This window comes from Podarcis tiliguerta (genome assembly GCF_965153285.1).
Source record: "Podarcis tiliguerta genome assembly, chromosome: 11".
Lineage (NCBI taxonomy): Eukaryota > Metazoa > Chordata > Lepidosauria > Squamata > Lacertidae > Podarcis > Podarcis tiliguerta.
Genome location: NC_139544.1, coordinates 45,546,339 through 45,570,487, shown reverse-complemented (window position 1 = coordinate 45,570,487; position 24,149 = coordinate 45,546,339). Strand labels below are relative to the sequence as shown.

At 48.6% G+C, this 24,149-nt stretch overlaps 1 protein-coding gene across 6 annotated transcripts in view; it reads left to right on the top strand.

Moving 5' to 3' along the window:
- OSMR (oncostatin M receptor) overlaps positions 1–22,722 on the top strand; it is a 52,140-nt gene extending 29,418 nt beyond the window's left edge. For all 6 annotated transcript variants that reach the window (XM_083402754.1, XM_083402759.1, XM_083402758.1 and 3 more), the window contains 9 exons: positions 246–322; positions 2,254–2,476; positions 4,209–4,394; positions 5,850–5,951; positions 7,437–7,598; positions 15,927–16,094; positions 16,675–16,759; positions 19,710–19,758; positions 21,089–22,722. In XM_083402754.1, coding sequence (XP_083258880.1) covers positions 246–322; positions 2,254–2,476; positions 4,209–4,394; positions 5,850–5,951; positions 7,437–7,598; positions 15,927–16,094; positions 16,675–16,759; positions 19,710–19,758; positions 21,089–21,523 — 1,487 coding nt within the window. In that variant the 3' untranslated portion in view covers positions 21,524–22,722. The remainder of the gene's footprint in view (positions 1–245; positions 323–2,253; positions 2,477–4,208; positions 4,395–5,849; positions 5,952–7,436; positions 7,599–15,926; positions 16,095–16,674; positions 16,760–19,709; positions 19,759–21,088) is intronic.
- Positions 22,723–24,149: the final 1,427 nt, after the last annotated feature.

The following is a 24,149-nucleotide window of genomic DNA, read 5'->3' as shown; positions in this document are numbered from 1 at the left end:
TCCCTCTTCCTCCACTGGGACATCTCGAATACTCGTAATAGTTCCCAGGTCCCAAGTCCATTGTTATAAGGTGTGTGTCTGAACCGCACTCAAGTTTATTCCTGCACACACTACCAAGAGGTTTAGGATCTTTTGTTGGAGCTAGTGACAAAGAAGCCTCATTCAGCTATTTTCCCCACCTGGGTTTTATAATATGAGCTCCATTCCACAGTGTATAACCCTGTTTTATGTGCTTTGGTTTACAGCTCCATCAGGGCAACTGGATATTTGGAGAGACATTGACTCGTGTTTGGAGAACTGTAGCATAACGATATTTTGGAAGGTAAGTCTTTCTGGTCATGCAGCCAGTGATGACGAGATATTTCACCCCTTCCACTGCTAATAACTAAAAACTGCAAGGCTTAGACTATTCTTTTTTAGATAAAGGATGTGGGTGACGCTGTGGTCTAAACCACAGAGCCTAGGGCTTGCCGATCAGAAGGTTGGTGGTTCGAATCCCCACGACGGGGTGAGCTCCCGTTGTTTGGCCCCAGCTCCTGCCAACCTAGCAGTTCGAAAGCATGTCAAAGTGCAAGTAGATAAATAGGTACCGCTCTGGCGGGAAGGTAAACGGCATTTCCATGCGCTGCTCTGGTTCGCCAGAAGCGGCTTAGTCATGCTGGCCACATGACCCAGAATCTGCGGACAAACACCAGCTCCCTTGGCCAGTAAAGCGAGATGAGCGCCGCAACCCCAGAGTCGTCCACAACTGGACTTAATGGTCAGGGATCCCTTTACTTTTACCTTTACTTCACATATACATTGTGCATTACAAATCATTGTTCCATTACTGTTTGATTGTGTGAGGCTCCCTGGGAAATTACTAGTATATTTTTTAAGCAGATTGTTAACTGGAGTGTTAGAAGAACCTTTGGTCCTGACAAAATGTAGCTCCCTAACAAAAGGACAGGATAGGTAAGCTTGGCCAGGAGGCTTCACCAGTCTAAGCAAATCTTCTGACCCCCTAAGTGCTCTGCTGTCCATATATCCAGAATTCCACAATGGGAGCTTGGGTACCATCTCATTGGGGAGAGACAATAGTTTGGTGGGGCCCATGCTTTGCATGTGGAAGGTCCCGGGTTTAATCCCTGCCATTTCCAGTTAAAAGGATCCAGTAGCAGGGAATGAGAAAAATCTCTGCCTTCAGTCCTTGAAAACCATTGTTGGTCCTGGGCTAGTTGGATAAATAGGTTGACTCAGGCTGTGTACACTTGACTAGCTTTCAAGGCTTCGATGTCATTCCTTTTCTTAATTTGCATTGAATCTGGTTTAGCGGGGGAAGCGCATCAAAACACAGTAATTCATTAGGAACAATGCCCTTTAAAATCCTATGCCCTTTTAAAATGTGGGGGTTTTTTGGGGGGGCAGAAGAATTGTTGGGTTGTTGTTTTTATTTTAATTATATATTTTGTGGTTTTATATTTTGATTTTATTCTGTGAACTGCCCTGAGACCTCCAGGTATAGGGCGGTATATAAATTCAATAAATAATAATAAAAATAACAGCAGGATAGTTATAATAAGATTGATATGGATTCTGGTCAATGTTGTGTGAACACCAGTTTCCAAACCAGCAATGGGAACACACTGGGTGCAAAGTTACACAGGTGTGTGTACACAGCCTTGGAATTCTCTCCAACTTGAGCTGTTGGTTTCAAAGAAAAGGATGAAACCATGTTCCCTGTTGATGGGCAGGGGTTTTATATGGAAGGGTGTTTTTTCCCCCTTTCAAAAATAAAAAGACTCAAAAGCCATTATGCAAGAGAGTTGTTGTTCCAGAATCTGCCTGCCCAGTTGACTCACTGGTCTTGTTGCTACACCCTGCATGCAGCTGTCAAATGGCAGCTTCTGATTTCTCAAGACAAAAATACCAAAAGAAAAACTGACATTTCTTATAAAGAATAGTCAACAAAAGCAACTTGGTCCCGTTGTAGAAAAGGAGAGCCAGTGTGGTGTAGTGGTTAAGAGTGGTAGTCTCGTAATCTGGGGAACCGGGTTCGCGTCCCCGCTCCTCCACATGCAGCTGCTGGGTGACCTTGGGCCGGTCACACTTGTCTGAAGTCTCTCAGCCCCACTCACCTCACAGAGTGTTTGTTGTGGGGGAGGAAGGGAAAGGAGAATGTTAGCCGCTTTGAGACTCCTGAAGGGGAGTGAAAGGCGGGATATCAAATCCAAACTCTTCTTCTTCTTCATTGTTTTGTTTTCCTCCCAATAGGCATCACCAGACTTCCATGCTCATGGAAAAATTGTAAAGTATGAGATATTGTGGGAAAAGTTAGAGGAACCTACTGAAACACATCGCAGGGACATAAGCCCCACATTGGATAATTGCACCATTTCCCTTGGTAACTCATCTTACAAAATCAGCGTTTCGGCAAGGAACTCTGTGAACGCATCTCATCCTGCTGTGATTGTCATCTCGGCAGCTGAAGATGATGGTTTGTACGGCTAAACTTCTTCCAATATGTGGTTCTTCCTTTTGTCCCAATGAGATAATGTTATGCCTACCAGATCTGAGAAATGTACGAGAACCCCTGTACACCTAGAACTCCACCTTCTTTAATTTTCCTTTGTGGAACTGCCATGACTGTGCAAATACAGACATTGGGCTTCTGGCTGTCTTGGAGTTCACTCAGAAGTGGGGTTCTTAATCCTGTGCATTAAAATACTAAATTGTGTGTTTTTCTCCTGCCACCACATCCCAAGGAGATGGGTAACACTTCCTTGCTAAAAAAATCAATTTTGTATTATTTCTCTTCCACGTACACATGGGGCTGTAACAGATTTAGTGACTGGTTATGTGTGAGCCAAGCTGTGGCTTAGAGAGACTATAATGAACCCATCTTCCTCTTCACCTCATTCACTCCCTCTCATCTCTTGTCCTGAGTGGTTGAGAGGAAGAGTTTGAGAGGTCTTGTTTCCAAAGCACATAGCATCCACAACCTGCTGTGTTGTCTGGAACCAAAACTGCACTCAATGTCAATTGTGGTTAAATTTGAAGAAGCTATCTTCAGAAAAAAAGTATCAAGTAGGTTTGCTTTAAACCAAGAGCCAGCAACATTTTTCTGTTGAGGACCACATTTCCTTTGAGGGCAATCTGTGCTGTAGTCACAAGTGAATAAAAGTACCACGTGACCCGGAAGTGTCTGCGGACAGCGCTGGCCCCTGGCCTCTTGAGTGAGATGGGCGCACAACCCTAGAGTCTGTCAAGACTGGCCCGTATGGGCAGGGGTACCTTTACCTTTACCTTTTACTTTCTTTCTGCTGCCCCCTTCTCTTTGCTACTCCTTTCTTCTTATTTTTTCACTTCCTAGTCAAATGCAGGAATTGGGCCAAAGCCTTAGGGCCATAGATTGTTCACCTGTGTTTTGGCCTAACCATTGCTAATGTTAACCGCGGTTTCTCTGGACAACATGATAAACCATGGTTAAAAGGAAGCAGCAGTGAAAGCTGTAGACATTTGACTCCTGGCCACACAGGAGTAGGAGAAAGGGATGAGCCCGTGACTCAATGCAGCTCATTCACATGCCATGTTTGACATTCAGATGTGGTCATTATCTCATTATTTGGATTAACCTGATGCAACAAATACCGTATTTTTCGCCCTATAGGGCGCACCGGCCCATAGGGTGCACCTAGTTGGGGGGGGGGGGAATAAAGAAAAAAAATTATTTCCAACCCCAGGCGTGGGGCTGGGGTGGGGGAAGCCCAAGCTTCCCCCGACCCCAGCCCCCAGAACAGGCTGCTATCCGCAAGCCTAGGGAGCCCGGCGGGAAGTCGCGCCAGGCTCCCAAGGGTTGCGGAGAGCTGCCCGAAGTCTGGGGCGAGCTCCGCTGCACTCCCCGGGTTTTGGGCTGCAGGCTGCTGTCAGCAAGCCTTGGGAGCCCGGTGGGAACTCCCGCCGGACTCCCAAGGCTTGTGGATAGCTTCCTGAAGCCGGCATTCGCCCCATATGACGCACACACATTTCCCCTTCATTTTTGGAGGGGGAAAAGTGCGTTCTATAGGGCGAAAAATACGGTACTTGCGTTTGCAGCTTTTGGCTCTCCATGTTGTGATATGCGCCTTGCTTCCTTGAGTTTTCCAGGGACAACACTACAAAGTTCAGTGTCCTTTGGATGAGATAGCACTCAAAGCTCTTAACTAATGCTACAATATACTGCTTTTCAGGAAACATGAATTGCAGCATGGAAGACACACAGAATAACACAGAACATTGCATTTATATTGCTTGGCAGTCTCAAAGCAGGTTTGATGCCTACGTCGTGGACTGGTGCAACAACCCAAAGTCCCATCTTTGTGACTTTCAGTGGAAGAAGTTTGGCCCCAATGACTCCAGTGCTCTCATTACACATGGTAGGAACAGCATACCATTGTCATTGAATGATTAATTCTTGAGCTGAAGAGGAATTGAAACTTCTTATAACTTTGTTGCTCAAGAGCACAGCGGCAGTTCAGCTACGGCTGCGCTTGGAAGAAAGTGATTATCTGGATCCATTTTATTCTTGGTCTTACTTGGGGACAGAATTGGCCTTGCCTGGTTAGATGGATGACTTTCTCCAGGAGAAAGATGGGGGTACAGTGATGAAGCTGCCAATTTTTATCAATAACTCAGTGATGTGTATGTATACACACATACACCAACCATTGACTGCAGTATTCCCTTGGATTTTCCCCATAGGTGGGGGGCAGATGGCTTGATATCCAGAGAGTAGCATTTGCCTTCTGGCAGTTTAACTACAGGGTGTCTCAGGGCATCATATTCTCCCCAATGCTATTTAACATCTGCTATGGGAGTGGTCATAAAGTCTGGAGTAAAGTGTATTTTTCTGTAACATCTGAGTCAGGAGCATGTCCTGAACTGCTTCCTAGATGCAATAATAGGCTGGATGAGGGCTAGCTAACTGAACACTGAGAAGACGGAGATCTTAAGGGCTGGTGGTTCCCAGGTCCAAGAATTCAAATGTCTGTCTGTGCTGGATGAGGAGCAGATAGATCGTTTGGGACAGGGCTTTTTTCCCAGCCAAAACTTGCCAGAACTCTCTTCCGGCACCTCTCAGGTGGGTGCCATTGCCATTCTAAGAGAACAAGGGAGGTGAGTTTTGGCACCTCTTTTCCTAGAGAAATAGCACTGGTTTGGGAGCAAATCAATCATTATTAGAGGCCCAAGTGACCTGTGTGGCTTATAGATCCTTAAAAACTAAGAGTAATGCATGTGTAGTTTGATGAACCACTCAGTACTCCAGTTTCATATTTTGCACTAGCTGTAGCTTCTGAACCAAGTGCAAGGGCAACCCCACACAGAGTGCATTACAGCAAATTGAATGTGAGGTTTTTGATCCCTGGATCACCACGGGAGAGGCTATCCCTGTCCAGGAATGGGTGCAGCTGCTGTTTCATCCATGTATCTGCATAAATTGTTTTTTAAGAGTATCAAAATATGGTTTAATTGTTCTTAGGGTTTGCTGAAATAATTTGATTGGTTCCAGAAGTTCTGTCTTTTTGTGTTTTGATTTTGTCTTGCACGCTGCACTTTGATGGCTTGATGCTATGACACGGTGCATACATTTATTGAATAATAGTGAGACTGGATGTATATTTATGTATATGAATGGGGGAATGTGAGAGACAGCTGAAGGGAGAATGGATACAAATTCCTCACGTGCAAAAACACATTCAGTTTCAACTCATTCCTATTCATTCATTAATTAAATATCACATCCTTCAGTTGATAGCTTGCTCTGTTTAGTAAATGCAATTTGACTTCAATCCCTAATTAGAGATACTTACCTGAAATGTATTATGTTCTAGATGCTTTTGAATCTGATGTGAGATACACTTTCCGAGTGTATGGGACTATAGATGATAGAGCCTATTTACTGGAAAAGAAGACTAAATATCTTAACGAATCAGGTAAGCCAGTGGTGATGTTTGACTACATTGAAAATGATGTGCTGAACAAGTCTTCTGAAAACTAGTTCTAGAGCAGTGGTTCCCAGTAAGAACTGTGGACCCCCTGTTTTTTTCAGAAGTCAAGCAATGGACATGTTCCAATGCGCATGGTGAGTTGTATCAACACTGCTTGCTGGACAGAAGATAGACCTATCTGTCAGGTTTGTGTGTGGAGGATCCTGCTATTTGGCAAACAATGCCCCTGGTGTTGTAACCAAAATAGCTGCGGCTATGTCCAAAGTGTGCCCATGGCTACATAGTTAGTAGGAGGCCACAGTCTCTGTAATTATTATAACAGGAGGCAAAGTCCAAAGGAGTTGGGTCACTCAGTAGAACACTTAAGCATGTGCTGAATCACATACTAATGAGTTTTTCTGAGAGTGTTTGTGGAAGCATCTTCTGTAGCTGGTTGTAGCCCATGCAAGTGCATGATTCAGTGCATTTATTGCCTTTGTTGTTGTTGTTAGTCATTTAGTCGTGTCCAACTCTTCATGACTCCATGGACCAGGGCACACCAGGCACTCCTGTCTCCACTGCCTCCTGCAGTTTGGTCAAACTCATGCTGGTAGCTTCGACAACACTGTCCAACCATCTCGTCCTCTGTCGTCCCCTTCTCCTTGTGCCCTCCATCTTTCCCAACATCAGGGTCTTTTCCAGGGAGTCTTCTCTTCTCATGAGGTGGCCAAAGTATTGGAGCCTCAGCTTCACGATCTGTCCTTCCAGTGAGCACTCAGGGCTGATTTCCTTCGGAATGGATAGGTTTGATCTTCTTGCAGTCCATGGGACTCTCAAGAGTCTCCTCCAGCACCATAATTCAAATGCATCAATTATTCGGCGATCAGCCTTCTTTATGGTCCAGCTCTCACTTCCATACATCACTACTGGGAAAACCATAGCTTTAACTATACGGACCTTTGTTGGCAAGGTGATGTCTCTGCTTTTTAGGATGCTGTCTAGATTGCCTTTATTTATTGCCTTTATGCCCTGCATTTTCCCCATTGAACTCAAGTTAGTATGCAAGAGGCTATGAAGTGGCCTCCAGTCTATGTGCTACCCGCTCCCCCAAAAAACCCTGTTTAGTTTCAGCCAGGTTGCTGCATGGTGTGCCTTCAGACCACTGTATCGTGCTGATGTTGTAAAACAACAGAGCTTCTTAGCAGAAAGAAACTTGAAAAACAGGGTCTAGGTGAAATCCTGATATTTGACCCTAAGTTTGGTTGTTTTTTAGAGTGTGTATGTCTTGGGAAACAGGGGTGAGATGACTATTCTGCACAGTTCTAAAGATAGGGCTTCTGAGAAAGAGTTGGCTCAATTTCCTTGTTTCCTTTTAAACTGGTGATGTTCTCAAAATGCAAACTTAGAAATGGAAATCTGACCATGGAGCCAAGGTCAAAGATGAGCAGTCCAAGCAGCACATAACCATTTTATCAACCTCCTTTCTTCCAGACCCAGCTCACGAGCCTGATAATCTGAAAACACACACAGTGACTTCCCATTCATTTATTCTAACTTGGGAATTTGATCATCTCAATGAAACCCACCCAGGTTTTATCAGAGGTTACTATGTTTACGTGAAAAAGGAACATGGAAACTGCACATTACTTCCAGGTAATTGGTTCAACACCCAGAACGTCTTGTATTCAGGCAACACACCCATGTTTAAAACCAACAGCGGAGCTCTGTACCAAGTAGCCACTTCCCCATCATCATGTGTGGCCTCCCTCTGTGTCCACACATACAAGACCAACACGTTGAGAGGACTTCATGTATCCCAGCTGATTGCTCAGGGTGCCAGATCACATGGAAGGCTTTGTGTCAGTGCTCAAAACTCTCATTGTTCTAGGCACATTTTGCGACAGGGAATTTCATTAGCACAAGCATATTCTGAGCTCTGGGCGCAATACTGCGCCGAAGATTTCAGATTGAAACTGCAGAGTGGAAGGAAAGGAGGACCTTTTTCTGCCTCCCCACTTCCAACTACTCTCGGAAGACTGAAGAAGAGAGCCTCTTAAGAATACTAGGGTGGTCGGCAGGGGAAGGACTAGACCATGTGAAAAATGAACATAATATTTTAGCTGCAGTTCATTAATTTTCAGCTTCGTATTCTTGTTATAAAAAAGCACACCTAGACAGTCCGTTGCTGGGCCCATAACCTAGGTTTAAGGTGCCATTTAGCTCCTAGCTTTCATATCTCAGTTTCTAACACTGCTTTGTGTGCACAGTTGTACACACCTCCCTCCATGACAGCAGTGCTGCTAACACTTTTCTGGACAGTGGAGGGTCACAGTTAGTCCGGGGCTGCACACATGCACTGACAGGAGTGTCAGATTAGCTCCTCTGGTGTGCCCATGTTGTGCCCTGATCCTGCATTTCTTTGATCTCACACCATTCAGGTAAACACCGCTGTCAGGTGGGGGCAGTTGCACAGTGCTGCCCTACTACCATGCTCCCCTTTCTGCAAATGTTTATACCACATGCTCAGCTGCCAGGTAGGGTTTACTTGGTGCATGGGGTACTCTGTGCAGTACTACTCACACACTGCTTTTACACATGAGTATGATGCTTGAATAAGGTGCAGCACACGATTACTACGTCAAATGTCATTTAGGAATTGGTAGAAGGGGAAAAATGTGGTTGTGTTATTGTTTTTCTAGAAACAAGAGATCTACCACCTGCCCCAGGTGCGAAATTGTGTCTTGGTTCAGTGGTGGGGTGTGCATGGGCTTAGAACAAACAGGACACCTCTGATCACACAGTCTCTTACAGTCCTGATTTTATCCACCTCCCTGATCAGTCTAATTTGGGGAGGGTGGAAGTCTTTTCACTGTTGCTGCTGTTAAACCATTGGGAGTTCAAAAAACTTACTTATTTACTGCAAACAATCTGGAGTTCTATCTCTGGATGCCAATCTACTTTCTATTTTGCCCTGAGTTGGCATGTATTTTTCTTCTGCTGAGCTCTGTATTAAAGGTGCTTTTTATGGTTTCATACTGTCAGGGGTTCAGGAGCAGAGGCACAGGAGAGGGAGGAAATGGAGAGCGAAGGGGAGGAGTCCGAAGGAAATGTCAGCGATGACAGCGGTCCGAGGTCTCTGAGTCTTTCCAGTGAATCGGAAGATTCACAGAAAGAGGCCCCCATGGTCAGAGCAAGGGGGGTGCCTAGGGGGAAACCCCAGGAAGAAGGGGCCAGGGGGGACTCAGAGAGCAGCAGTTGGAAATCCGGACCAGCGTCCACACCAGAGTGCAGTAGAGGGGAGGAGTCCCAGGCATCGGGATCAGGCAGCGCGCTGCCAGCAGGAGGACATGAGGCAGGAGTGGCCACGCCTCCATCGGAGAGCGAGGAAACGGTCGAGAGGAAGGTGGAAGGCTGCGCGCGCGCGCCAAGTTCAAATGTACAGGAGGGTGCAGCAGTTGGCAGCCCGGATAGGGAGCCAGGTCCTAAAGCCCGCCGTAGAGAGAGGGAGGAGTCAGGGGGGTCCACGTCGGCGTCGGAAGAATCCAGGAAGGAAGGGACCCCGGGGGGTAGCAGGACCCAGAGGAGAAAGGAGAGACGGAAGAGGTGGAGTAAGGCTAGAGTCTTAAACTGGTGTACAGGGGGCGGGGATTCAGATGGAGCTTCGCCGGTCTAGACTCTAGACGTAGAGCTGGGGCGCTGAGGCTTGGAAATGGAAACTATTCTTCAATAAAGACTTTGATACTTTACTACCGGCTAGCGTTGGTCCTTTGTGAGCTGGGACCAGGAGCCAGCTCTGACAGTAAGCTCCATCTCACTAAAGTTTTGGCACCAAGAACCTCGCCACGTGAGTCGACGCAGCGAGGGCAGAGGAGGGGTGCTTCGAGAGCTCACACAAATCAGGCAAGATGACTCCGGAACAGCAACTGACAGAACTGCGAAATGCAGTAACTCAACTCAACGCGGAGGTACGGGCCTCCAAGAAAAGGGAAGAGGAAATGGATGCCGCTTGCAGAGATCTCCGAACCAGGTTGGAAATGCTTTCTACACTGGGACAACCGGGACCCAAATCAGAGGGCATTGGGCTGGGGAGAAGGGGAGGCAGTCTGGTATCTCATTTCGACGGGAGTTTACAGCAGTACCCTAACTTCAGAGCCGACCTGCTGTTTGCGCTGGATCTGCTAGAAAAAGACTTTAGAGATGAGAGAGAGAAAGTGGGGTTTATCTTGTCCCATTTGCATGGGGAGGCCAAAACGTGGCTGAGGAATTTATGGAGAGATAATGATCCGGCGCTCCAAGATGCGAAGGCTTTCATTAAAGCGATGGATTCGTGTTTTTTATCAAAGATAGACATCGATATTGCCAGGAGAGACATACACGGGCTTAAACAAAGCAGAGCCAGTGTGAGGCAGTACCATGCACGCTTTTTTGGATTAGTTCATGCGCTGGGATGGGAGAAAGATTCTGCGCCAGTGAGAGACCTCTTTTGGGAAGGCTTGAATGCAGATGTAAAAGCTGAGATTGCAAGGGGGGAGAGACCAAAGAACACTCAGCAAGTGGTCCAGAGGGCGCTGGAGATCGGCGTGCGTCTGGAGGAACGTCCTTGGAACAGAGAAGAAGGACGTTGGGGACGGGCGCCAGCCAGAGCACCTCCCTTCTCTCCCAAAGATGCAGCGCGTGCTCAATCCACACCCTTGCAGGGAGGGGGAGAAGAACCGATGGATATTGGAGGTGCCAGGGCTCAGTCAGCTACCAGAGCCCTAACACCGGGAGCAGTCAAAATGAAGCCTCCTAGAGGGAACAGGAAGTGCTACATCTGCGAGAGTGCTCAGCACATGGCGAAAGAGTGTCCCCAGAGGCTCCACAAGCACACTGCAGCCTCGGCAACAGTCACAGACGCAACTCAGCAGAAAACACCACAACAGGGAAACGAAGGAGTCTGGCTGGAGGAAGAGGCACTGGGGTCCAGCCAGACAAGTCAATGAAGCAATCCCCAGCAATTTTACAGCCCACAGACCCCCTCCCACCCAAACCAGTGGTGCAGCTTACAGCGTCACTCCAACTGCCCAATGGACGCACTCTGGAAGTGCCAATCACCATTGACTCTGGTAGTAACGCAGACTTTATAGGACTGGATTTTATTCAACAGCACAACATAGCACTACTGCCAGCCACGATGCCTCTACAGGTTGTCACAGTGGATGGCAGGGAATTGCTGGGGGGGCAAGTGGTGCAGCAAACGCCTCCAATGGTGATGCAAATTGGGAATCACCGAGAAGTCATCAGCTTCAATGTCACCCGCTTGTCGGACACGCCTGTAGTATTGGGCATGAGTTGGCTGCACAGGCACAGCCCAGCTTTGGCGTGGTACCAGCGCCAACTGACTTTCGGTTCCTCTTACTGTGCGGAACATTGCATCCTGCCTAGCCCGGAAGGGGAAGAGGATGACCAGCAGCTACAATTAGGCACACTGCAAGCAGTGCCACTCAAGTATGCAGCGTTTTTGGAGGTTTTCTGCGAGAAAGAAGCGGACAAGCTGCCGCCCCACAGGCCCTATGACTGCAAGATTGACCTCCTGCCAGGGGCGACGCTGCCAACTGGGAAGCTGTATTCCATGTCTGAGGAAGAGCTGCAAGAACTCAGGGAGTTCATAGACCTCAACTTGAAACGCGGCTTCATCCGGGAGTCGAAGGCAGTGGGGGGCAGTCCTGTATTCTTTGTGAAGAAGAAAGACACGCCCCAAAAGAGGCTTGTAGTCGACTTCAGGATCTTAAATTCCAAGACCAAGCCCACGGCCTTTCCTATGCCCAAAATAGACGACCTGCTCGCAACGGTAAGGAAAGGACGCGTCTTCACGAAGTTGGACCTGCGAGGGGCGTACAACCTGATTCGCATACGGGAGGGCGACGAATGGAAGACTGCCATGTTCACGCCCCTGGGCACCTATGAATACAGAGTTATGCCCTTTGGATTACAAAATGGCTCTCACTGTTTTCAAGCCTTCATGCATCACGTACTGGCGGGTCTCCTCTACAAGAAATGCGTCTGCTTCCTGGACGACATCCTGATATTCTCGGAATCAGAGGAGACCCACGAGGGAGACGTCAAGGAAGTTCTGCAGAGACTGCAGGAGCATAGGCTGTACGCCAAGCTGGAAAAGTGCCAGTTCGACAGGAAGGAGGTAGATTTCCTGGGCTACAAGTTGTCGGACAAGGGGCTCGCCATGGACAGCGCCAAGGTTCGCGCAGTGTTGGACTGGAAGAGCCCGCGCAACCGGAAGGAGGTCCAGAGGTTTGTGGGTTTCGCCAACTTTTACCGCAAGTTCATCAAGGGGTTCGCGATGCAGACAGCGGCCATTACGGACACGCTCAGCTCCAAGAAGAAAAAATTCATCTGGACGGAGCAAGCGGAGCAGTCCTTTCAGAATCTCAAGCGTCTCTTCTCCTCCGAAGAGCAGCTACTGCACGTGAATCCCAGCAGACCGATGAGAGTTGAAACGGACGCCTCAGACAGAGCCGTGGGAGCAGTACTGTTGCAGCAGGACCCGCATGGGGACTGGAGACCGTGTGCCTTCTACTCCAGAAAGCTCAGCAAGTCGGAGCAGAACTACACCATCTGGGACAGGGAGTTGCTGGCCATTCATGCAGCATTCAAGGCGTGGCGGCACTTCCTCATCGGAGCCAAGCACACAGTGCAGGTTCGCACGGACCATAAGAACCTGGAGTACTGGCGCACGGCAAGGTTCCTGAACCAGCGGCACATACGATGGGCGGAGTTCTTTGCAGATTTCGACTTCAGGATAGAGTACATCCCGGGCGACAACAACATCATGGCAGATGCACTGTCCAGAAAACCGCAATACCTCGAAGAGGCGGCACCAGCAGCGGCCAAGCACATTTTCGCACCGGAAGCGTGGGCGTGCGCTTCAGCAACCGTGGACCTGGATGCTGTCCGTCGAGCGCTGCAGGAAGACCCCTTTGCACGGGCCAAGATGGAGGAGGTGCACAAGGGCACGGTGGAGGACGACGAGTTCCAGATACGCGATGGATTGCTCATCCGCAGAGGGGCCCTCTACGTACCGGGAGAGGACCTCCGCGCGAAAGTACTGCAGCAGTTGCACGACGCACCCACCGCCGGGCACTTTGGCAAAGAGAAGACGGCAGAATTAGTAGCCAGAGATTTTTGGTGGCCCAAGATGCGGGGGGAAGTCGCGGAGTACGTCTCGAGGTGCGACACCTGCCAAAGGGCCAAGCCAGTGCACAAACCTCCGGCGGGACTGCTCGAACCGCTGCAGACACCGAGCGCACCGTGGGAGAGGGTGGCCCTGGACTTTGTCACGGATTTACCCAGCTCGAGGGGCAAGACGGCAGTGCTAGTGGTGGTGGACATGTTCACCAAAATGGCCCACTTCATTCCGTGCGCGAAGGTAGCCACGGCGGAACAGACCGCCAAACTGTTCATAGACCACGTCTTCAGGGTGCACGGTCTGCCACGGTCTATCTTGTCCGACAGGGGGCGACAGTTCATCTCGAACTTCTGGCAGAAGCTGATGGGTTTCCTGAACGTCAAGATCAACCTAGCGTCGGCGAGACACCCGCAGACCAACGGACAAGCGGAGCGCGTCAACGCCATCATGCAGCAGTACCTGAGATGCTATGCAAATCAGCAGCCGGCAACATGGGTAGACTACCTACCGCTCGCTGAGTTCGCCTACAACAACACGAAGCACGTGTCCACGGGGGTGACACCGTTCTTTGCCAACAACGGGAGGCATCCCAGAACCTTCCCGGGATTAGAGAGACTGGGGGAGGGGGAGCCACAGGCAGCGGAAGTCTTAGCGTCAGAATTGCAGGAAGTTCACGAACAGCTTCGGAGGCAGTTAGAACTAGCAAAGCACGCATACAAACTGCAGGCTGACAAGCACAGAAGGGTTGGGGAGAACATACAGGTGGGAGACTGGGTGTGGTTAGCAGCCCAAGCAGTGCCGACCAGATCATTAGCGAAGAAGAAACTCGGACATAAGCAGCTAGGACCTTACCAAGTCGAGGCACAGATCAATCCAGTGGCCTTCCGGTTGACACTTCCGGAGGGATCCAGAATGCACCTAGTGTTCCATAGGTCAGTGCTCACGCCCTACAAAGCACCTCACCGATTTCAGGCGCAGGGCACGGCACCAGACCCGTATAGGGAGACGCCCACAAGGAGGGGGTCGCCAAGAGGGGAGCCCATCAACCAGGTCACAGAGATTTTAGACTCGAGATGGGGGGAAGAGGGAGTAGAATATTTTCTCGCCAGCGAAGGTACCCCGGCCAGCGCCAACCGTTGGGTGCCAGACTATGCCCTGGACGAGCCTCTTCTCAAGGAAGAGTTTCATGCCTTGTTCCCCCACAGGCCCATGCCAGCCGAGTATTTCGACGACTGGCTTTTCACGCCCACGCTTTCAGCCAGCACATTCCAGGGGTTCACCTCGGACGAAGAACCGGCACTAGACACACGTTCCCCGGAGGGATCGCCCTCGGGGTTTGCCTCAGACCGCTCTTTTTGGTGGGACAATCGACCAGAGGAGCGGTGGAGCAGGCAGTGGCTGGGGGGTCCTTGGCAGGCAACTCCCCCAGAGGTGACCGGGGGAGAGATGGACATGGACGTGCTGGGGGAGGACGTTGGGTTCGAGCACGGCGGCACAGAGATGGAAGCAGAGGAAATCGAGGTCGGCGAGAGCACGGAGGACGAGACGGACTTATCCGGCTGGATGCACGCCACGGGGGACGAACTGTATCCGCCATTCACCCCCACAACGACGGAGCACCCAGCACCCTCACCGGCGGGAGGGGAGGGGGGAAGGGGGGGCTTCGAGGGGGGGATGGATGTCAGGGGTTCAGGAGCAGAGGCACAGGAGAGGGAGGAAATGGAGAGCGAAGGGGAGGAGTCCGAAGGAAATGTCAGCGATGACAGCGGTCCGAGGTCTCTGAGTCTTTCCAGTGAATCGGAAGATTCACAGAAAGAGGCCCCCATGGTCAGAGCAAGGGGGGTGCCTAGGGGGAAACCCCAGGAAGAAGGGGCCAGGGGGGACTCAGAGAGCAGCAGTTGGAAATCCGGACCAGCGTCCACACCAGAGTGCAGTAGAGGGGAGGAGTCCCAGGCATCGGGATCAGGCAGCGCGCTGCCAGCGGGAGGACATGAGGCAGGAGTGGCCACGCCTCCATCGGAGAGCGAGGAAACGGTCGAGAGGAAGGTGGAAGGCTGCGCACGCGCGCCAAGTTCAAATGTACAGGAGGGTGCAGCAGTTGGCAGCCCGGATAGGGAGCCAGGTCCTAAAGCCCGCCGTAGAGAGAGGGAGGAGTCAGGGGGGTCCACGTCGGCGTCGGAAGAATCCAGGAAGGAAGGGACCCCGGGGGGTAGCAGGACCCAGAGGAGAAAGGAGAGACGGAAGAGGTGGAGTAAGGCTAGAGTCTTAAACTGGTGTACAGGGGGCTGGGATTCAGATGGAGCTTCGCCGGTCTAGACTCTAGACGTAGAGCTGGGGCGCTGAGGCTTGGAAATGGAAACTATTCTTCAATAAAGACTTTGATACTTTACTACCGGCTAGCGTTGGTCCTTTGTGAGCTGGGACCAGGAGCCAGCTCTGACACATACAGTGTCAGTGAAAGGGCCACCTCAGTTATAAATGATGCTGCAAGGCCAGATCCAGGTGACTGGTAGCTGAATAGGTGGCCCAACATCAGCAAAAAGCCTTGTGATTTTCATTCGGATTTCTATCATATGCACACACAAATCTACATTTGTGTGGCCCTATATTATGGAGATGATGAGCTTGTAGCCACCCAGCTCCCATCCTGCAAGACCATTGGCCAGGTTTACTGGGGCTGATGTGAACTGGAGTCCAAAATACACAGGCTCCTCATTTCTTCTATATTGGGTGGCTACAAGAGCTTGAATGAAGAAAGGAGCTTGTTTACCTGCCATTGCCTTTGTTTTTGAATGCAGACCATCCAGTGCATTGCATCTATACCATTGAAGATCCAAATCTTAAGACTTTTACAGTGAGGAACTTGGAGCCCAGCACACATTATGAGGTTGGAGTTAAAGCTTACAGTGTCGGCTCACAAGCTCTCCCTAAGAACTTCAGACAAGTATTGACACTCTCTGATGATGGTAAGTCTTAATAGTCAATTTATTAAAGCAGGGGTAACTAATGCAATGGCTTCCAGATGTTGTTCCCTGATCATTGGGCACATTACCTGGATGATTAAATGTTACTTGCATATTTTAACAAGGCATTTATGTGTATGGTAATTGTGAGCATTCTGTCATTTTTAATCAGCTGCTGTGTTTTGACAATGTGAAGTTGTCTTTTATTGAGTCATAGCGGGAGACAAGTTTGATGTGTCCTTAGTCATGAATCCTGCCTTGATATGGAAGACTGATTTGTCTGCATTGGTGCCCTCAATATTTTACCTTTAAGAAACTCCCTCCATCTTGGACTCCCTTCTTTCTGAATGTTTCTAACCATGGTATCTCTCCCAGTAGTTCCTTAAACTTTTTGAAATCAGCCATCTTAAAGTCTATTGTGTGTCAATTCCACATCTGGCATGCATATTACACAACCACCCTTCCCATTTCCCTTGAATTTTATCTGGCCCTATTTTTTCCCCTGGTACTGAAAACCAATCTAAAATAACATTGGGTGATCTGAGCATCTGTTCCTAATACTGTTTATTTTTTTCTTCAACAGGAAATGGGTGGCTGCCGAATCTTCTGCCACTTGTGATTGTACCATCAGTGCTCCTACTTGCTGTGTGCATCTGGAAAAGTGAATGGTGAGTTTAGCACAATTCATTAAATTAATATTTTATATGTGAGGAGGGACCCTGGTCCAGTCAGGGTCTCTCCTCATGTGTAGGGGTGCCCCACATGTACAGTTCTTTCCAGTGAAGGTCCTGTGGCTCTGTAGCCCCCATGGCCCCCTCTGCATTTTCATTCAAAGTGTAGAGGGGGTTGGTTGTGTATGTGCTCTCCCTTCTATCATACCATTTCTGCATCAATAGGAGTAGGGCTGCATCAATAGGAGTATAGCATCTAGATCAAGGGAAGTTATAGTGCCACTGTATTCTGCTCTGGTCAGACCTCACCTGGAGTACTGTGTCCAGTTCTGGGCACCACAGTTCAAGAAGGACACTGTCAAACTGGAACGTGTCCAGAGGAGGGCAACCAAAATGGTCAAAGGCCTGGAAACGATGCCTTATGAGGAACGGCTAAGGGAGCTGGGCATGTTTAGCCTGGAGAAGAGGAGGTTAAGGGGTGATATGATAGCCATGTTCAAATATATAAAAGGATGTCGCATAGAGGAGGGAGAAAGGTTGTTTTCTGCTGCTCCAGAGAAGCGGACACGGAGCAATGGATCCAAACTACAAGAAAGAAGATTCCACCTAAACATTAGGAAGAACTTCCTGACAGTAAGAGCTGTTCGACAGTGGAATTTGCTGCCAAGGAGTGTGGTGGAGTCTCCTTCTTTGGAGGTCTTTAAGCAGAGGCTTGACAACCATATGTCAGGAGTGCTCTGATGGTGTTTCCTGCTTGGCAGGGGGTTGGACTCGATGACCCTTGTGGTCTCTTCCAACTCTATGATTCTATGATTCTATGATTTCTCTAAAAGATGATAATAATACTGCTGGTGCAGTGCCCTTCAGATAAGAATGGCCCAGTTGTGAGTGGATCAGTAAGTGGGATAACAATGAAGTTAAAAACGTAACACAGATGCTTATGTACATCAAACCACTACTACCTCGCTTTCTTAAGCGATCCTTTCACCCTTTATGCATCATTCTCTTTTCTGTGTTTCCCACTGACCCCATTTGGGGTGTTGTATCTTGAAATGTCGAATCCCCGCGGCGGGGTGCGCTCCCGTTGTTCGGTCCCAGCGCCTGCCAATCTAGCAGTTCGAAAGCGCCTCCGGGTGCAAGTAGATAAATAGGGACCGCTTACCAGCGGGAAGGTAAACGGTGTTCCATGTGCTGCGCTGGCTTGCCAGATGCAGCTTGTCACGCTGGCCACGTGACCCGGAAGTTTCTGCGGACAGCGCTGGCTCCCAGCCAATAGAGTGAGATGAGCGCACAACCCTAGAGTCTGGCAAGACTGGCCCATACGGGCAGGGGTACCTTTACCTTTACTTATCTTGAAATGAATCTTTATTTGCATCAGCCATCGGCCATAGCAACAAAACAGCAGTGCAATATACAAAGAACAGAAATAAAAAGTCAATTATATAAAACACACTTTAGGGTCCTGAATCGGTCAAATAGTGGACCTTATTCCGATTGCCCCAGCTAAAAACCTTGCAACCGTTGCTGTCATCTGCTCCTCCTGATCTGCCAGGAGAAAGGACACTGTGGCAGTGGCTGGGTGACCCGGAATGAACAATAAAAGAGGGGTGATAACCTCATTCCTCAAGTCTTTATAAAGAGTGCAAGCCAGAAGGCAGGGCCGAATCGGTGGTGCATGCCCATCTCCACAGGGACATAAGCGTTTTTGTGTGGAATCTGTAGGAATCGTCCCTCAAGTACAGCCAAGGGCAATACATTCAATCTTGGGAGGGTATCTTGAATTAATGTGTGGTGAATGGGACTTCTACCTGCTTGTGCAGCCCTTCTGCTCTTTCCTTCGTGGTGTGAATAAACAAACCTAGAAGCTTCTGATTAACCATGGTTTCTTGTTTCAACCAAACTGGAAAATTAATTGCCAGCTTGTGTACAAGCCAGGGTGTCAAGTCATTATGTGGAGCCGGCTTGAGTTCCTGGCTTTTTCTCAAGCTGGTGTCAGAGAGACTTGGATGCAGAGGAATTGGGGGGTGGGGGTGGGGAGGAACCAGCTGGGGAGCCACTAAGGGAAAATGGCTCAGAGCCTGGACAGCTGCAAACCATAGTTTCCTGGTTTAGATGAAATGAGAAACGCTGGTTAATTAGAGGCTATCTGGTTATGTACATGCACAAAGGCTTTTCATATCTTGGCTTATTAAGTTATGAGATGATCATTGACTGTAAACATATATACAGTGGTACCTTGGGTTACATACGCTTCAGGTTACAGACTCCGCTAACCCAGAAATATTGCTTCAGGTTAAGAACTTTGCTTCAGGATGAGAACAGAAATTGTTCTCCGGCGGCGCGGCAGCAGCAGGAAGCCCCATTAGCTAAAGTGGTGCTTCAGGTTAAGAACAGTTTCAGGTTAAGTACGGACCTCCAGAACGAATTAAGTACTTAACCCGAGGTACCACTGTATGTGCATGGCTCAGAACAGTGGTAATGGCCCAGAAGTGGGAGCATGAACAGCTCCTGTGACCCGAACAGGGTAAGACTTAAGTGCTGCTTCGAGGCTTGATGCCAGTTGTGGTGCAGCAGCAGTTAATTTCTGGCTGGCACCTGGGTGATGTTGGGCAGCAATGGGGAAGGGGAGAACCTCATTCACCACCTTGAGCTCTTTGGAGGAAAGGTGGAGCAATAACAAAACAAACTTGCTTAGGCTGCCCCTGATAAGCCAGGTAACTTCAGTTACATACTCTGAGCAGAGCATGGAGGCTAGCGTACAGCGTACCTGGGCATTTCTAACTTTGTGGGCAAACACGCCAATTGCATTTGACCGTTTCAACTAATTCTCAGAAGACCACTGTGGATTTAGTTCCTTGACACGACAAATAACTTTATCACTGCTGTGTTTTAAGCAACAAAATAAGTTGCCGTTCTTTTCTTATTTTCCCCTCCCTTGCTTTTCTAGTGTGAAGAATTCATTGAAAATCCCCCATCCTGATGCAGCTCTTTTAAAGGTAAGATAAAATCACTATCTGATAGTGGAGGACTCTATAAACTGTGAGGCTGGCACAACTACTTTTAGGTGTGCAATGTGACTCCCTAAATCTGTTCCCGGATTTCCCCACAAACCTCCAGAGCAGATTTAGAGCAGGGAAGTTACATTGCACAGCTAAAAGTCATTGTGTTTCTGTTACCCTTCAGTTGGCTACAAGCCCTAAGCTGGTCATGCTTTTGTTTAATTGAATTTTAATAATATTTTATTCTTTTTTCCATACAGAAAGTTACATTTGTTACTCAACAATTATATTCCAATTCAACAAAACTAGGGACTTCCCCCTCACCCAACATCAATGTTGGGTTTCTAACCCAAATTACATACAATTGCATTTTAAGAAACACTTCAAACTCCACTGTGGTCTTAACGTATGGAAAATCACTTTTTATATAGACTAGAAAAGGTTTTTCAGTCTTCTTTAAAAGGTTCTAAAATCATACCTTTTGTCAGTGCCATCAGTTTTGCCATCTCTGCATATTCCAAGATTTTCATCAACCATTCTTCCTTAACGGAAATCCAATGAGAGTTAAGTCATGTTAAGTCCCACTGATATCACATCCAGCTGGACTCAAACATGCCTAACTGTTCCAAGTGTGTTGGGCAATAGTGTGTGGGGCTCTAGAAACAAATATGCTAGCCCAGTGTTCCTTTTGCCCTACATACTTCCCTGAACTCTGTTTTTCCAGGGTTCTAAAATGCACAAGAGGGACGCGGGTGGCGCTGTGGGTTAAACCACAGAGCCTAGGACTTGCCGATCAGAAGGTCGGTGGTTCGAATCCCCGTGACGGGGTGAGCTCCCATTGCTCGGTCCCTGCTCCTGCCAACCTAGCAGTTCGAAAGCACATAAAAGTGCAAGTAGATAAATAGGTACCACTCTGGCGAGAAGGTAAACGGCATTTCCGTGCGCTGTTCTCGTTCGCCAGAAGCGGCTTTGTCATGCTGGCCACATGACCAGCTGTACGCCGGCTCCCTCAGCCAATAAAGCGAGATGAGCGCCGCAACCTCAGAGTCGGTCACGACTGGACCTAATGGTCAGGGGTCCCTTTACCTTTAAAATGCACAAGGAACCTTCTTGACTTCCGGAAGCTGCCTGAGCAAGTTGCCCTCCGTGAGTTGGAAGGTAATGAGAATGGAGGGGGAACAAATGTTTTAAATTCATGCTCATCTACCACAGAAATGGAAGGAGTGGCTGGAGAACACTTTAGTCTGGATCCAGCCCATTCTTTTTTAGGGAGTGCTCTTTATCTTCTGCTTTATGAGTCTGGTTTTAATTTTCTTGCTTTCTGTAGATTCCACAGGTGAAGTCCGGACCCATGGAAATAAACGAGACCCCTCCCAGCAAATTACAGCTGATAGGAACGTGTCCAGGTCCTGTCAGCAAGCAGCCTCCACTTCCAATTTTTGTGGAAAATTGGAGCTACTTTAAACTACAAGGTTGCGAGACTCTACCATCACAAAAGGCAGCAAGCAAGAAACCCAACTTACCTTTGACATCTTACCAGCCGCTCGAGCGCTTTGGTTTTGGAAGCACCGGCATCAGCCACCCACCAGAAACGAGTCAAGGCGATTTAGACTTTCTCTCTCAAACAGAAGTGCCTCTCAGTGTGGGTTCTGTTGAATCCAGCCAGCCACTGGTTTACAAACCCCAGCTGCCCCAAGAATCCAAAGCAAACACACCTGGATCCGATGATGAAATGGTGTGTTTAACTGCTATACACTGTTGAGCTCTGTACAGGAGCTGTTTCTAGATCAATATCCTAGTCACTGAAGGTGGATGCGGTGCAGTCCTGCTGGCCACATGACCCGGAAAGCTGCCTGTGGACAAACGCTGGCTCCCTTGGCCTGAAAGCGAGAGGATCACCGCAACCCCATAGTCGCCTTTGGCTGGACTTAACCGTCCGGGGGTCCTTTACCTTTTGTGGAAACAGAGGTGGTGATCCTTACAAACATTCCTCCTCATAGTGCAAACGGGGACAGCACATCTCGTTGGAAGAATTTGCAAAGTGCTCTTTCTTCTGCTTTCGGCTTGGTTCACACATTTAGGCCACAAACTTACGGTGCGGCAGAGAGAGATTTGGTGGCGGTTACTCTGTCGCACCCAGGCCCCTGCCGGCTCCTTTTGGTCAGTGTGGAAAGAAGCAGCTTTTTCTTCATTTTCTCTTCCATTCCACCCTTAATTCCTACTGAGCACAAAGGCAGGGAAATGAAGCATGGTATGGCTTAATCTTCAATCTGGTATGGCTTCGGGGCTGATCCAGTTAGGGGAATGGGGAAGTTTTGGATCCTATGGATCCCAGGGCACTCTGTGTCAAGTCATCGCGTGGAGCTGGCTTGAGATTGTGGCTTTTTCTAAAGCTGCTGTCAAGGACTGGCTGAAGGCAGAGGAATGGTGGGAGAAACCAGCTGGGGAGCCACTAAGGGAAGGTGGGTCGTATGCTCATCCCCTCCTCCCTCCCAGTCCCTTTTCCTTTTGTGTTGTGTCTTTTACACAGAGAGAAGAGAATCCCTTTGCACTGATATTTGTATGCCAGTTTGGGAGTCTTTTGGGGGGTGGAAGAGCAGGGTAAAAATAAAATAATATTTTTAAAAGGTGTACCATTCTTAGGTCAGGATTTGCCTAATGAACCCCATCAGCAGAAGGCAAGGCCTTCCACTTACGCAACAGGGCTTTCCCCTGTGCTCCCCCTGTATTGGCTGGGGGGGGGTTGTGAGACCCCTCTAGAACATGCAATGGAGGAAGGAAGGGGGATTGTTCCATCTGGTAAACTGACATGCTTGCACAGAAAGAACATTCAACATAGCGCAAGCTTGAATTCCACAAAAAGCATGCACTAAGGAATTCAGCTGGAAATGCTTGCAACTTGTCAACAAGGCTGGTCCAGTCATACTGTATGTTTCCCAATTAAATTCAGTCCAGAACCAAGTTGCGCCTTACTGGTTTCTTTGCATTTAAATAATACCATTTGGGATTTCTTTAAATGTTGACTGAGATCGCGGACCGTTCTACTGGAGCCGGCAGATCTTCCAATGCTTTCCACTTGAGTGGCTTTTGAAACTCTTTGAGGAATCCTCAATAGTTTCAAAAGCACTTTTCCATGTGTTGCAAGAAAATGTCCATAAAATTCAAGAGCGAAGTGATACTGAATGGGCAATCTTTTGGTTCCTGAGGAGTCTAATAGTTAAAGGTAAAGGGACCCCTGACCATTAGGTCCAGTCGTGGCCGACTCTGGGGTTGCGGCGCTCATCTCGCTTTATTGGCCGAGGGAGCTGGCGTACAGCTTCCGGGTCATGTGGCCAGCATGAATAAGCTGCTTCTGGTGAACCAGAGCAGCGCACGGAAATGCCGTTTACCTTCCCACCAGAGTGGTACCTATTTATCTACTTGCACTTTGACGTGCTTTCGAACTGCTAGGTTGGCAGGAGCTGGGACCGAGCAACGGGAGCTCACCCCGTCGCGGGGATTCGAACCGCCGACCTTCTGATTGGCAAGTCCTAGGCTCTGTGATTTAACCCACAGCACCACCCGCGTCCCTAGGCTCACATAAGTTAGTAAGTTTTATTTGTATCCCTCCCTCCCTGGCTGAAACCGGGCTCAGGGCGGCTGACATCAAATCTATAACTGTGGTATAAAATCAAGCAATAATTAAATTACCTCCTAAAAAACAAGTCAGGGTCAAATTAAAATCTAATTAGATGGCTTTCCGCAGGATTAGGGTTGGGAACAGTAAATGTTCATCTAATTGGTTCCTCTCACCAGCTACTTTTCTTGCCCAAGTCATAGCCTTTCGAGGATGCTTTTCGTTTAGAAAGGAACAAAACAAAAATGCCTGCCCTTCCAGCTGTTGGAATGCTGCGCTCATTAGCCCCAGCCAGCCTGGGGACCAATGGTGTGGGATGATGGGAGTTGCAATAATAATAATAATAATAATAATAATAATAATAATAATAATTTATTATTTATACCCCGCCCATCTGGCTGGGTTTCCCCAGCCACTCTGGGCGGCTTCCAAAAAAATATTAAAATACTGTAATACATCAAACATTAAAAACTTCCCTAAACAGGGCTGCCTTCAGATGTCTTTTAAAGATGAGATAGCTGCTTATTTCCTTCACATCTGAAGGGAGGGTGTTCCACAGGGTGGGTGCCACCACCGAGAAGGCCCTGGTTCCCTGTAACCTCACTTCTCACAAAGAGGGAACCACCAGAAGGCCCTCGGAGCTGGATCTCAGTGCCGACGCTGAATGATGGGGGTGGAGACGCTTCTTCAGATATACTGGACCGAGGCCGTTTAGGGCTTTAAAGGTCAGCACCAACACTTTGAATTGTGCTCGGAAACGTACTGGGAGCCA